We start from the raw sequence: 16,310 nt of genomic DNA on the forward strand, positions 1-16,310 counted from the left end.
TGGCCTACCTGGAAAAATGTCAATTTTAATTTTGCACCATCTGCTGCGTTTCTTTTTGGAAAGCATCTCTGCGGTTAATATGATCACTAATACCATTTGAGGTTTCCAAAATGAAGTCACTTCTTGGTATTCTACACTCAGCGCCTTAGGAGCAAATGTGTCATTGTCATTGAGTATTTCTGTAGTTAAGAGAATTTTTTTTTTAACAAATTGTTGGATGCATTTTCTCCTTTTAACCCCTTGCAAGAATGAAAAATTTGTGGTAAAGCAACATTTTATTGCAGAAAATATAATTTCTCGCTTATTTGACTGGGGGACCAGTCAGGTGTATAGACCTGGCCACTAGAAACTAGGCATTCACCTATTATTATTATTATTATTATTTATTTATATAGCACCATTAATTCCATGGTGCTTTACATTCGGGGGTTACATACAATACACAGAATATACAGGTAGATATAATGCTAACAATGACCAACTGGCACAGTGGGGTAGAGGGCCCTGCCTGCGAGGGCTTACAATCTATGAGGGAAGGGGGGTAGAGACAGAAGGAGAGGGGGAGACTGTACAGATGAGGGTGCGGTGATAGTGTTATTGGAGGTTGTAGGCCTTCCTGAATAGGTGAGTCTTCAGGGCCTTCTTGAAGCCTGTGATTGTGGGGGTCCTATCCTCAGGCTGCCTAAGATCTGATGAAGGGGTGCGTACTGCTTGTACGCATAGATACTCTGAAAAACACGTTATCTGTTCATAATAAAGCTTGTAATATCACACTCTGAGGTATTCTGTTGGTTTGTCAATGAGGAGCGCATCCACCTGGGTTTTTGTGAGCTATATGCTCTATCCTGTCTCTCAGTACTTCCCAGTTCTTCACCTGAACAACCCGGTTACCCAGACGTCCTGCGACCCTTGATAAAGCTACTCCAATATATTGATTTCCTTCTACCCCATACGGGAGAAGCACCATATCCCGAGATTTTGAGGATAATCAAGGGTGGTTGTGCGGCCATTCCAAACAGTAGGAGTGCTATCTTTCCGATTTTTCATCCTCCCTACCCACGCACTCCAGCGAGGGTCATTGAGGTCTGCTTTCACCTGGTGCACCCCCTTTTTTCCTGAGGGTGGATTCTCCCTTTGCTAGAGCTGCTAAGGCTCCCTGCGGCCTCCCTTTGTGCCTTCTGGCATCAAGACCTGCTTTTCTTGGGCTAAACAGCTCCGTAGGGGTCTCTTGTGTTGCCCCCCTCCCTTCTGGGGCACAGACAGATACGTTTGGCTACTTGTGACTCCAGATTTTTGGCGATGCTTTCCTGAAAAAACTTGCTGTTCTGCTTGGCGGCTGCCTATGCTGTTGCGTTGCGCTGTTCCCTTGCATCCGTTAAGGCATGCTGTATCCTCTAGAGGTGCTTGTGGCTCACACCTTTCCCTGGGCTGGCTTTTTGTTTAGGGTTTGCCTAGTTCTTCTTTGTGGAGATGGCAGAAGTGGCTTTTCCCCCTACCAGAGGTAATGGTTACTCCTTCTCATTGCAGAGTACAGTCTTCCTGTGACTCGCACTACAAGTATTCTAGTCCAGGTCTCTTGGCAATCCTGTTCCAAGCCTCCATGTTTTTTTCCTCTTCAAAGCCCTTCTCTTTCTGAGATCACCTCTCTCTCGGGTGTGGGTTCAATTTCTTTCCTTCCTGGAGTTCTGGCTTGCCAGTGCCTCCCTCTCCTGGGTCCATGAGTTGTGTACACCGGTTACTCCATCGAGTTTTCCTCCATTCTAAACAGAAGCTTTTTTCTCCAGACCTCCCCCACTCTGTTGTGGCAGGCTTTATTGTTCCCATTTAGGAAGGACATCTCCTCCCCTTCCTGGACCTGAAGTGGCTCAACAGGTTTGTCTGCTTCTGTAGGTTCCACATTTAGCCCTGCGGTCTGTGGCTGCATTCCTGGATACTGGCGACTTCATGTTGCCCATGGTTTCCGCAACGCTTTCCTCTCTGAGTTTTCTCCAGGTGATGGTGTCCTTTCCATCCTTCCTCCATGTCAGAGGAGGAGTTATGATTTATGTACCTAGCTGTCCAGGTTCAAGCCCTCCTCCAGGATGGACATTCTGACCAGCTTGAGGGCCACCTTGCGCCCTTCGCTGGCTTTGCTGACTCTTCAGCAGGTAAAAGTTCTGCTTTGTGCCTTCTCTGTACCTGGAATTCTGGGGAATGATACTTGATATGCTTCGTGTCTTGTCTTTTCCTCCTGGAGTTCGAGATTCTGGCCCCGTGTTTGGGCGTGTCCTGCCTTTGCAAGTTCCTTTTATTCTCTCTTCACTTCTGCCTGCGAGTCCTGGGTACAATGGTTTTGTCCTTCCAGGCTCTCCTTTTGGCTCATCTTCTCCCAAGCCCTTGCAATGGCCATTTAACTCCCACCCTCTGGGCCTGCTTTAGGACATTCCATGGCACTGTGTCCCCCATTGAAATAAGCAATAAATTGGGATTTTTTTGTACTCGCCATAAAATCCTTTTCTTGTTGTTTTTACTGGGGGACACAGATCCCATCCTTGTTTTTTTATTTCCTGTTGTTGCTGCACAAGCGGTTTTACTTTTTTGGGTGCAGGACATGTTGGGGTTTGTTGGTTCCGTTCTCTTTCTTGCGCTTCGGTATTTTTCTTCTACTGCTGCTGTACATACTGACTAGCACAATGTCTGTGAGAAGAGTATAGCCCAGAGGCGGAGCCAACAGCTTTTCTTTCTCTTGGTATCAGCCTCCTAGTGGCCAGGTCTATACCCATGGTGCTGTGTCCCACAGTGAATACAATAAGAAAAGGTACAAAAAATCCTGTTTTTCCTTTTCACTGTCCAATGTTAATAGAATTTGTGGGATAAAAATGCTCAGTATAGCCCTTGGTAAATTCCTTGAGGGGTGTAGTTTCCAATATGGGTCATGTGTTTGTGTTTTATGATTACTCCCTTTTTTGGATTTACTAATCTGGATTACTTATCTGGGTGTATCTGAATATACACTCTCTTGTTTTGTTTTTTGTTTTTATTTCATTCATATCACATACTATCAAAATATGTCTGACTAAATCTTATTATTGCAGGGGTATTCAACTATTTTTAGTAAAGGTCCGTTGTAGGTTCCACCATCAAGGAAAGGTCTGAACTGAACATATCCAGCATTTTACAGTATTTTTTTGGACAAAAAAATGCATCTGACTATGAGGCACACCCCAGATTTAGGGAATAAAAATTTAGGAAAAAATATTTCCTGATGTGACATTATATTGTGTGAGGGTGGAAGTAATGTGGCAATATGCTGTGTGAGGGGTGACTAATGTGGCATTATACTGTGCAGGGGCAACTAATGTGGCTATATACTATGGGTGGGGTTCAATAAGGTGCCTTATGCTGTAGGGAGCACTAATCGGACATTAGTTATCCCCCCACAGTATTTGTATCATCATCATCATTTTTATTATTTATTTATTTATAGAGCACCATTAATTCCATGGTGCTGTACATTTGTGGTTTTACATAAAGTACACAAAATATACACCGTATAATGTCTCATTATACAATAGTACAGTATGCTCTTTAGTAACCCCCCCTTACCCAATCCCTATTAGGGCCCCCCTCACATTATTAACATTAACATTGTACATTGATCTCCTGTCTGCTGTCCCCCAGCTCTGATCCCATACACTGTGACAGCAGAGATTGGGAGTGATGATATCCAATCTTCCTGCCACTTGTGTAAGGGATCAGGGCTTGGGGACAGCGGGTAGGAAATTAATGTTTCTCCCGCTGTCATAATGAAAGAGCCGCGATGCAAGGGTTCTGTCAACAGGCAGCCGCGGTCCAGGTTTAGACCTCGGTCCACCAGTTGAGTATCCCTGTTATATTAGAGCATACAATTGTCTCTCAGTATCGCTCAGCTAGCTTCAGTTTCTAAAACAGACTGCCATACGTCAGTTCTGAATATGAAACCAGCAGCTTTAACAAAAGTCAAGTGAAAGGATCTTTAAAAAAAAAAAAAAAAGGAACCAAAATAAAGGTGCACATTTTAGGCCCTTAGTGCTTACAGTCTCTAGACAGAAAAACCATTTGGTTTCTCTTTAGGCTGCATTCACACGGAGTAACGCTGGGCGTAATTTGAGCTTATTTTTACAGGCGTAGAAATCCGAGGGTCGCGTTAACATTGCATTTACGCTGCGTTTTTTTTCTATGAGCGCACACGCGACATTTTTTGCTCGCGTAAACGCTCCGCGTTTTTTAACGGAGCGTGTACGCGAGCAAAAAACGCCGCGTATGCGCTCATAGTAAAAAAAAACGCCGCATAAATGCAACGTTAACGTGACCCTCGGATTTCTACGCCTGTAAAAATAAGCTCAAATTACGCCTGGCATTACTCCGTGTGAATGCAGCCTTTCAGGTTTTTCTTATCTCGGTCCCTTTCCTTCTTGTTGGGATATACCTGATCATTGCCTGTAAATGTAATGCAGGCCATCATGCATCAAAATTTACATGTTTAGTAACTGGTGTCGGCAAAGGCTATACAACTAACAATTCTGTGGGACAATTGTATATTCTAGTGAACATTTCTGATACATAAGGTCTGGTGTCACAAATATGTGACACAGTTCCAAGAAAGTTGAGATGTCCCAGTCATTTTCTCTGTCTTCTAATACACCCTGAGCTGTATGGATGTTTATAGAAAGCATTCCTGGTTATATGTTGCTGTAGTTTGACTATAGCGCTCTTCAGCTCTATTACAGCACCAACCTAGATTTAGCACAACACAATATGTCACAGAAACATCACCTTTCTATGTGACATGTACAACATGTAGATCATAGATTATATACTGTACATTATAGCCATATCATGTTAATAGAAATTGGGTATAAGTAAGGTCAGTTAGTTTAATAAGGTGAGAGTTTGTGAGAGCCTATGTAAGGACAGGAGTGATATTTTTATTGTGGGATAAAAGGGTGAGTCTTTTAGGGTAAGTTAATCACTTCACACCTCCTAACAGTGATCATCTGTCACCATGCTGGTTACAAGTTCCTGGATTGTTTCATACTAGATGCCTTATTTACTACAGATATGGCAGTGCATCAAGGTATGAAATTGGGGTATCTCATAGTGTAAGTTATTGAGACACCTGATGCTCAATGATTGCAACTGCATTGGCGATTTTACGTTATTTGGTTTATTATCTCAGCATTTTTGAGGGGCCTTTTATTGAATATACATTAAATGTTAAGCTTTAGAGAATTCACTTTGCTGCTGCTGATGTCCCAGCACCAAAGCTGATAGAAGGAAAAGTCCTATGAGCTAAGAGTGTGAATGATAACGAAAACTGCACTTCTTGATTACCCCCCAGGACCTTCAAGGCAGAGTGTGGCAGGCGTAAGGGGGTCAGTGTACTGTATGGGACTTAAGTAGGTACTGTAGTGTTGTACTATATTGGGGATTAAGGCATTCATTATATGGGAGTGTAATGGGCTTTGTATTGTATGGGGACATAAGGAGCCATTGCATGCCAACATGAGAGAACATTAAATGGGGCATTATATTGTATGGGGGAATAAGGATACATTATATTGTATGGAGGCAAAAGAGGCACATAAGTCGGCCATAATACTTAAGTAAGGGGGGTGGTAGCATTGGACTGCATGGGGGCGTAAGGAGACCATAATGCTGTATGGGAGCATAAGGGGCCATTGGAATGTATGGGGCGTAAGGGGGCCTTTATACTGTGTAAAACATTATATGAATGACTGTAGTTGCGGACCTGTCGCCATTCACTTGTGCCAGAGATCTTTCCTCTTCTCTAGGAGTAAGAGGAAAACCATGATGGGGACCAGGTTTAGAAAAATGCCATACTGTAGACCATGAATGATGGGGACATTTTGTGTTAGGAAAAAAGGTCTTCTGGGGAGTAAGAAAGAATAGGGTCCCCTATGGTTGTGTGTGGATTGGAGTGACTTATGTACAGTACCATGATAGTTTTATTTGTCCCAGTCTAGGTTCGGTTCTGTGTGATATGATACCTGGTTCTGTGTAATATGCTGAAGAATAAAATACATGATTTTTGGCTCTTCTATTATTATTTCAGGGCTTGCTTACTCTATTTGTCACCTCTTTTGTCACCCCTGTGTTCGTATGACTATAGTCCTATCTAAATTTGTAGATAGATAAAAGTTAACCACTTTTGCTAATACAAGTAATAAAAAATTCTGCAAAGTTTTAAAGATTTTCTCTAACTTTCATAGTGGTGACAGTCTGTTGTATTGTTTGGTTGCCAATGGATACGACAACAAATGCAGAAAATTTCTATGGTCTGGGATTTGTCAAAAACCAGCCATGATTTTCTTATTGTAGCTGAATTATGAGGCAGGGACACTAAATGTATCAGACAATATCCCATAATAAGGAAACGATGGCTAATTTTCTTACCTTGGAAAGTTCCTGCATTCATGGTGGTATCCACTGGCAACCGATCCAGACAACAGACTGTGACCCCAAGATATTTAGAGAATATCTTTAAAACTCTGCAAAATGTTTAATTACCGGTACTTATATTTGCAAAAATGTTTAACTTTTAATCATCTATAAATTTAGAAATAGTTATATTCACGGGAATACCCCTTAAACCTGCATTCTGTAAACTTTTTTTTCTTGGAAGGGACCATTCTTATAAAAAACACACCTTTTTTTTGTTCAAATGTGTGGTCAGTTCAAAGAGATTTCACTGCAGTTTTGAAGTAATTTTTGTGGTGGTACAAGCCCTTTCAATTGTATTGTATTAACTGTGATTATATGTATATGTTATACATATGTTGTATATGTTAATTATGTTTTAATTATTTTGATTTATTGCTATCTTTTAGGCCTCAGCTGCTGGTTTTGCTAAAATTGGATGAGGATTTACATGTTAAATATCCACGTCTGCTCACATTTGCTTCTCAGCTAAAAGCTGGGAAGGGGTTAACTATTATTGGTACTGCAATACAGGGTAATTTCTTGGACAGCTATGGCGAAGTGCAGGCTGCTGAACAGGTATGCATCTTTACATAATTTAATCAGATCTACTGTTTGTTTGCAGAACTGTTCCATTTGTCTACCCCTGGTTCCCCTTTTAGACAGATTTGGTGGATAATTAGTAATTCAGACTCCAGAGTAGAATAAGCGGAGCTCCAGGAGAGGTGATAAAACATAAAAACAATGTTACTCACCTCTCTTGGGCTCTGGAGCAACCCCATACTGTCTTTGGGGGTTCTGCCTTATGTAAAATACCGTTGATAGGGTCTCAGATGTCACGTCAGTGTTATTATGCATAATTACGCCTATGTGACCCCTGTGACCCAATCAGCGGTCCCTGACATCAGGCAGAAGCGCTGAAGAGAACAGATTCACTCTGGATTGCAGGAGATGTGATTACCTCTGAAGAGATCCCACAGAATAATAGTAGCTAGTGAGTAGCGAAAATTCATTGGAATATTATACTGTGTGCAGGGCCAATAGGGGACATAATACCATTTGCAGGGGGGACCCATGGAAAAGAATTCCATATGGAGGCGCCGCTATGGAACATTATACCGTGTGAATGGGCCACTATGGGACATTATTCTTTTTAACAGTGTGTTTTTGCACAAAAAACGCAGGCAGTTTGTTTTTTGTGTAACAAAAGCAACATGTGCACTTGACTTTAAGCCTCTAAACCTGTTATTCTTCACATAGCCTATTTTCCCTCCCTGCCTTAAATGCTGAATGAGACCACAAAGTTCGATGTTTTGAAACCCCTTTCTAACAGCTTCAAATGTTTCTTGACTGCCGTCCGTGCTGTTATGGCGTGTCTACAAAGAACAGATATCTTAATGCAGCTTAATATCCAGTATCACTGGGGTGTAAAATTATCATATCTCTAATGGACTACGTTTGTGCCCTAGTTAATAAGTTCTGGTCTCTGAGCGGTGTTGGGGGATTTACTATATATACTGTATACTACAGTTTCCACTAAAGCCTAAGATTGTCAAGTGAAACCTCTTCCCCCACCCCTCCATCACCACTGTATGAGGAAGTGATTTGTTAACCAGTGCCAAAAACCGCACTTTCGTCTTGACTGCAGGAGACCCATAGACTTCTCCAACCTGAACGTGTACTGCTCAGATGGGTCTTCTGCAGTAGAGCAACGTTTTTTTGTAAGTTGTTTTAAGTGACATAGTATCATCATTAGAGATGAGCGAACACTAAAATGTTCGAGGTTCGAAATTCGATTCGAACAGCCGCTCACTGTTCGAGTGTTCGAATGGGTTTCGAACCCCATTATAGTCTATGGGGAACATAAACTCGTTAAGGGGGAAACCCAAATTCGTGTCTGGAGGGTCACCAAGTCCACTATGACACCCCAGGAAATGATACCAACACCCTGGAATGACACTGGGACAGCAGGGGAAGCATGTCTGGGGGCATAAAAGTCACTTTATTTCATGGAAATCCCTGTCAGTTTGCGATTTTCGCAAGCTAACTTTTCCCCATAGAAATGCATTGGCCAGTGCTGATTGGCCAGAGTACGGAACTCGACCAATCAGCGCTGGCTCTGCTGGAGGAGGCGGAGTCTAAGATCGCTCCACACCAGTCTCCATTCAGGTCCGACCTTAGACTCCGCCTCCTCCGGCAGAGCCAGCGCTGATTGGCCGAAGGCTGGCCAATGCATTCCTATGCGAATGCAGAGACTTAGCTGAGTCAGTTTTGCTCAACTACACATCTGATGCACACTCGGCACTGCTACATCAGATGTAGCAATCTGATGTAGCAGAGCCGAGGGTGCACTAGAACCCCTGTGCAAACTCAGTTCACGCTAATAGAATGCATTGGCCAGCGCTGATTGGCCAATGCATTCTATTAGCCCGATGAAGTAGAGCTGAATGTGTGTGCTAAGCACACACATTCAGCTCTACTTCATCGGGCTAATAGAATGCATTGGCCAGCGCTGATTGGCCAGAGTACGGAACTCGACCAATCAGCGCTGGCTCTGCTGGAGGAGGCGGAGTCTAAGATCGCTCCACACCAGTCTCCATTGAGGTCCGACCTTAGACTCCGCCTCCTCCAGCAGAGCCAGCGCTGATTGGCCGAATTCCGTACTCTGGCCAATCAGCACTGGCTAATGCATTGTATTGGCGTGATGAAGCAGTGCTGAATGTGTGTGCTTAGCACACACATTCAGCTCTACTTCATCGGGCTAATAGAATGCATTGGCCAATCAGCGCTGGCCAATGCATTCTATTAGCTTGATGAAGCAGAGTGTGCACAAGGGTTCAAGCGCACCCTCGGCTCTGATGTAGCAGAGCCGAGGCTGCACAAGGGTTCAAGCGCACCCTCGGCTCTGATGTAGCAGAGCCGAGGGTGCACTTGAACCATTGTGCACCCTCGGCTCTGCTACATCAGAGCCGAGGGTGCGCTTGAACCCTTGTGCAGCCTCGGCTCTGCTACATCAGAGCCGAGGGTGCGCTTGAACCCTTGTGCACACTCTGCTTCATCAAGCTAATAGAATGCATTGGCCAGCGCTGATTGGCCAATGCATTCTATTAGCCCGATGAAGTAGAGCTGAATGTGTGTGCTAAGCACACACATTCAGCACTGCTTCATCACGCCAATACAATGCATTAGCCAGTGCTGATTGGCCAGAGTACGGAATTCGGCCAATCAGCGCTGGCTCTGCTGGAGGAGGCGGAGTCTAAGGTCGGACCTGAATGGAGACTGGTGTGGAGCGATCTTAGACTCCGCCTCCTCCAGCAGAGCCAGCGCTGATTGGTCGAGTTCCGTACTCTGGCCAATCAGCGCTGGCCAATGCATCCCTATGGGAAAAAGTTTATCTCACAAAAATCACAATTACACACCCGATAGAGCCCCAAAAAGTTATTTTTAATAACATTCCCCCCTAAATAAAGGTTATCCCTAGCTATCCCTGCCTGTACAGCTATCCCTGTCTCATAGTCACAAAGTTCACATTCTCATATGACCCGGATTTGAAATCCACTATTCGTCTAAAATGGAGGTCACCTGATTTCGGCAGCCAATGACTTTTTCCAATTTTTTTCAATGCCCCCGGTGTCGTAGTTCCTGTCCCACCTCCCCTGCGCTGTTATTGGTGCAAAAAAGGCGCCAGGGAAGGTGGGAGGGGAATCGAATTTTGGCGCACTTTACCACGCGGTGTTCGATTCGATTCGAACATGGCGAACACCCTGATATCCGATCGAACATGTGTTCGATAGAACACTGTTCGCTCATCTCTAATCATCATCTGTTTACCAGTTGACTGAAGGAGATTTACATTCGAGGAAATGGTTCTCATAAATTGTGCCCTATTATATGAGCTACCTTGTCTTATATGACCTCGCTTAAAGGGGTATTCCCATCACAAGCATCCTGTCTATACTACATCTTATTTAAATTGAAGAGTTTACCTAAATATATTGCTTTAGCGATGCTGCTTTATTTCCCTGCTATGTGACATTATTCCTTCCATTGTTTACACAGCGTTTACAAAACTCCAGACCTGCATGTTAAGCAGGACAAGTGATGTCATTCACTGCTCTCACTGTTATCTAATTTCAGTTTGCTGATAAAGCTGTGTGTGTTATCTTTCTATGGAAACACACTAATAACGCGGAGTCCTTCTCTAGAAGTATGTGCATATTGTTTGATCAGCATTTATATTAGATTTCTAGTAATCATGATACTTCATAGTGTCCTGTTCAGTAAGCTAGGGGGAAAGAAGTGAGAAGAAGAGACAGCAGGCAAAGCTGCTCAAACAAGAGATGCCATTGTATACATTGCATAGAAGTATAGGGACCTGGTTATATGCTGCTAATAGGAATCGCTGGGGATAGATGCAGGGATAGGCTGCTCTTTGAGGGACGCACACACATTAACCAAGTGTGTGGTCTATTTTATGAATGCAGAGACGGATACTCTGTAGTCAGTCTGCCACTGAGTCAATAGTGGCATCTAATGTGTGGCTATTATACCGTGTAGACTAGAGTATGATTCACAGTTCACAAACACCTGTGATCTAAGTGAGCAAGCTATCCCTTACCACAGCAGACATTATCACCACCATTCCTAGCACCCAGGGACTATGTCGATGACACTAACCTTCTAGTGTTGGTTTATCTACACCGCCCATTATACTTTTTAATGCTATAGGGGCCGTCCCCTTTTCCTTTTAATATTTTAAAGCAAGTTCAATAAAAGCTACGTTTTATTACATTTTCCTTTTTTCTTTTGGGGGAACTTCTTTTGTGAAATTATTGCAGCATAGTGTCACATGAAAGAAAAGAGTCTACTGTTATATAATACAAAAAGCAAGTGTGTACATTTTATAATGTCCGAAATATAACTTGAAGTGATCAACCTCTACCCTCATTTTCTCTACTACACAGTCCCGTACACCATAACATTCAGTGAGACGCAAGACAAGCTCTCAATACAAAAACAAGGGGAAAAGTTAAAAAAAAGCAGGATTTCACAGAAATTATCCAAAATTTATATTACAAAATATATTAATGACGTAAATACTGCCAGAAATTCAGAATTTTTATGAAAACAGAGAGGTTGTCATACTGTGTCATACTATATGTTTTATATTGTTGTTCCATGCTATTTTAGAATATGTTCAAACTTTTTTGTTTTTAATGGAATGCCCTCAGATGACATTTGGATGTTTTCAAAGAATCTTCTGTCCTCTATTGAGTTTAAAGGGGGTTCCCTTTAGACCCCCATCACATTGGGCCTTGGTCATGTGCATGAGGCTGTACTCTCAAAATTAGTTAACAAAAGTAATTAAACTTTAAAAACTAAAATACAAATATATTGTTTTAAACCGTTTCATATGGTACGATAAACTGAACAAAAACCTCCAGTGTTTGAAACATTATAGTTTTTATATAGTGAATAGTGTACATCTACATTACCATGCGATAACAAATTTGTTTTCTGGCCATTACAGACTGTAAAAAATATGATGGAAATAGAGAAAGTTAAAGGTTTCTGCCAAGTGGTTGTTTCCAATAAAATTAAAGAAGGAATTTCACATTTGATCCAGTCATGTGGACTTGGAGGAATGAAGCACAACACTGTGATGTTGGGATGGCCTTATGGTTGGAGACAGAGTGAAGACCCACGTTCATGGAAAACTTTCATCGGCAAGTCTTGTATTTTTTGTCTCAATACTTTTACTTAGCTATTTTTGGTTTTTCTGATTTTGTTTTTTACTCCATACCCTGAAAAAGCCATAATTTTTTTTATTTATTTTTCTGTCCCCAGAGCTATACAATGGCTTGTTTTTAAGGGAAAAAATTTACTTCTTAAGGCCACCACTAAATATTTCAGTGGATGTACTGGGAAGCTGGAAAAAATCAGAATGGGATGGAATTGAAACAGAATGTATTTACACTATTTTCTTATGGGTTTTGTATTTATGTAATCACCTGTACTTTACATATAGCAGAATAGAATACACACCTAGAGAATGCAGGTGACATGTCATTTTAGGGCTAAAAAATAATCCAGCACGACAGATGCGACAAATTAAGACTTCACCTTTATTAGTACATAGTCATAAAAGCAATTTGTACACGCATCATTAAAAATTGCTGCGTCTGTCTGATGCGTTTCGGAAAACCTTCCTTAATCATAGCCCTATGGTGCAGTCTTAATTTGTCACATCTGCCGTGCTGGATTATTTTTTTATCCATGGATTTGCTACTTCACTCCAAGCTGAGAAAGTTTTCAGCCATGCAAGGCCGATGATGATCTGGAGTGGAACATTATACTAAGGACATTTCCTGCAAGTGGGCTGAGTATTTCTTTTCCTTTTTCCTCTATACATAGACATGTCATTTTTCTGCACAGTGAAGGCTAAAAAAAAATAAAATCACGCAAATACAGTTTTTCTACAGTTACACCTGACTAATTTTTTTTCCAGCTTCCCAGTACATCACATGGAATATTAAAGAGAACCTTTCATGTCCTCCTAGACATGTGGTTTTATATACCGCTAGAAAGTAGTGCACTGAATTCAGCACACTGTCGGATTTCTCGTTACTTTCCCCTGTGCTGGAGATATCTGTGCCATTAGTTTCGGCACAGATTTCTGCCCACCTTCAGAAGAGCGTTCATGACAGTCTAGCTGAGCTGTGAGGAACACCCTTTCTTATCTGGGGCAACTTGAAATTTTGTTGATGATATTTTGGGGAATGTCTGATATTTTTATCACTTTCATTACAATTTTTTGGGGATAAATGGCTGTTTAGGCGTTTTCCTGTTACATTTATCATATGGCACATTTTTATATTTTAATAGTGAGGGTGTTTTCAGAGAGGGATACCTAATGTGTTTATTTTTGTTATCTTTATTTTTGTTTTCTTTATAGGTGATTTATGGAAAGGAAGGTGATTTTAACTTTAACCTTTTAATTTTTTTTTTTAAAACCTTTTTTAAACTTTTTACATTTTTTAACCCCTCCTCATCCTTTCCAAATAGGGCTTGCTCTAGACCAGGCATGTCAAACTCAGGGTACCCCGAGGGCCACATGAGTAACAAGATGTTTTTGCAAGGGCCGCACACAGCAGCTAATGGCTAGGGCCTAGGGGACTGATCACTAATACCATGCATCACAGAAATCCGGCATTTCTATTGCAGGCTACATAGAGTAGCCTACAATAGAAAGTATAGAATGACAGGCTGGAGCCTCACAAGGCTCCCGGCTGCCATAAAAATGCACGCAGGCGCCGAATCTTGCTCCGGGTGCCTGCGATTGCCGGTAAAATGGCACCTCAGTTAAAGCTGGCAGACACCATTATTGTGTTGGAGTGCTGGGGGGGGGGTGCTGGGGAAGGGGGGGCTTCTGGATGTCTGCCCTTCCTTGGGCCTGAGAACTGTTTTTTCCCACCCATTTGCAATTCTTGCACTTGGGGGTTAATAGGAGCACTACAGACTGTAATGGTCCAATTAACCCCCAAGTGAAAGAATTACAAGGTGGGTGGGAAAAAAAACAGTCCTCAAGCCCAAGGAAGGGCCAGACAGACATCATAAAGCCCCCCTCCCCCAGCACCCCAACCCTTCCCCAGCACTCCAACCCTCCCATCATCATAAATCTAGTATTTATCCCCTATCCGTAAATTTCTTCTGCAGAAGCTTACCTGCTTCTGCTCTTCAGCCCTAAAGTTTAGAGACAAAGTTTGAGACTTTTGTGCGGGCCGCAGATATGCCTGTAAAGGGCCGCATGTTTGACATGCCTTCTCTAGACTTTAGTGCATTAATAAGTTAGCAATGATCTATGGTGAAGTTACTACATTACTACTGAGCCCTACCAAAAGGAGAGCTCAGTAGCACTTATTTCTATGCTAGAGCTGAGAGCCATCAGAAGGCTCCTAGCTACCACAGCAGAAAGAGGTGTTAAAGGGATTCAATTAGAGATGAGCAAATAGTATTCGAAACTCTAGTTTTGAATACCTTTCTCCATAGGATTGAATGGGAGCAGAGGTATTCCAATCTAGGATTCGAATAGTATTCGCTCAACACTAGATTCTATCATTAAAATCACATTTTTTTGTCGATCACACATAGGAATAGCCTTAAGAAAGGCTATTCTTCTTCAAACTTTAGATGTCTTCTCCGCACTGCCGTTCAGTAGAAATCCCAGTTTTCGTCTGTATACAAATGAGTTCTCTTGCAGCACTGCGAGAGAAATCTCCAGCGCCGCCTGCATCTTCTTCAGGAACGGCCTCTCTGCGCGTCTTCTTCCGGAACTGGGTTCAAACTTCTAGGCCTCGGGCAGAGCCGACTGCACATGCCCACAGGCCACAAGAAAATTGCCGCTTACAAAGATGGAGGCAGCCCTGGAGATTTCTCTCGCAGCATTGGGGATGCCACCAGTTCTGTTTGAATGCCGGGGCCCGCCCTTAGTGCTGCAAGAGAACTCATTTGCATACAGTCAAAAACCGGAATTTCTACCGAACAGTGGCATGGTGAAGACATCTAAAGGTAGGAGAAGAATAGCCTTTCATACGGATATTCCTACGTGTGATCGACAAAAAATGTGATTTTAATGATAGAATCCCTTTAAAGCAACCTCACAGATGCCTTGGTAACATCTGAGCATTTAATGGTCTGTAGAGCTGTCTCTGGTTGTGGATCCTGCTTCTGGGTCCCAGCTGTGTTAACTTCTAAGCAGGTGCCATACATCCCAATGTAAAAGTTATAGTGCTGTCCTAGTATATTATTATTAGCATATTATAAGAATAAAGGGATTGCACAGTACTGCTCCCATCTAGTAATTCTAGCAATTGTGCATTTGCTATAGATGTCACCATGTCTAATAGTTGTTACCTTGTTTTTTTGTCATTCTTATCCAGATACCGTACGGTGTACAACTGCTGCTCATTTAGCACTCATGGTCCCTAAAAATGTGTCTTTTTATCCAAGCAACCATGAACGTTACCTAGAAGGAAATATTGATGTTTGGTGGATTGTGCATGATGGTGGGATGCTTATGCTTCTGCCATTCCTATTAAAACAGCATAAGGTATTTCTTTAAATATTTTTATTAATCACAAATTGATATACACCATTATTTTTTTGGCATGTAAAAATTTACATGCTTTAAACATTTGGAACAAAAAGATACACAACACAAGGATACTTCCTATACTGGCAGGTCGTGACTAACAGCACCCTGATTTCATTTAAAGATCCAGTGGTGTAAATGTCATCATGGGTTGAAGTTGTCACTGTATCTCTATGTAGAAATAAGTCAACAGTCAGTGGAAAGGTGTTGTGGATCACACCAACTGAGTGATCACTGTCACGTGGCAGACTTCTGGCACTGATGAGCATCTTGGTCCAGCTTGTAAGGATGGAGTGGCAGAAGGACCAGACGCAGTCTGCGTTGGTTGGCAGGTTTTTGGAGGAAAGTCATCTAGATCCAGACCAGGATTTCACAAGGAGGTCTCCCCAAAAATTGAAATAGTGCCAGGAGATCTGCAGGTGAATGAATCTGGAAGATTCGGTCTTGTTTCCTGACTAGAAGATGGAAGAGATATCCCCAGACATATGTCGCCTCAGTCTTTATGAGTTTATTGGGAAGGAGGGGGATTCTCTTAGATGCCGCACTGCAGGGTTTGAGAGATCAGATAGGAGTTGTAAAGTAATTTCGCCATGGGCCTTCGTTCCCAGTGTCCAGTGTTTCCTCATGAAAGGAAATGTCTCTTTGAGGACATAGTAATGAATTTGGCATAACAGAGACCTAATGTATGGTGTACTCTGTC

The 16,310-nt window shown here is 42.3% G+C and overlaps 1 protein-coding gene across 2 annotated transcripts in view; it reads left to right on the plus strand.

Annotated features, from left to right (window-relative positions):
* SLC12A4 (solute carrier family 12 member 4) overlaps positions 1-16,310 on the plus strand; it is a 154,068-nt gene that overhangs the window by 127,481 nt on the left and 10,277 nt on the right. For both annotated transcript variants that reach the window (XM_075281777.1, XM_075281778.1), the window contains 3 exons: positions 6,870-7,038; positions 11,990-12,185; positions 15,399-15,568. In XM_075281777.1, coding sequence (XP_075137878.1) covers positions 6,870-7,038; positions 11,990-12,185; positions 15,399-15,568 — 535 coding nt within the window. The remainder of the gene's footprint in view (positions 1-6,869; positions 7,039-11,989; positions 12,186-15,398; positions 15,569-16,310) is intronic.

This window comes from Leptodactylus fuscus, chromosome 7 (assembly GCF_031893055.1).
Source record: "Leptodactylus fuscus isolate aLepFus1 chromosome 7, aLepFus1.hap2, whole genome shotgun sequence".
Taxonomy (NCBI): Eukaryota; Metazoa; Chordata; class Amphibia; order Anura; family Leptodactylidae; genus Leptodactylus; species Leptodactylus fuscus.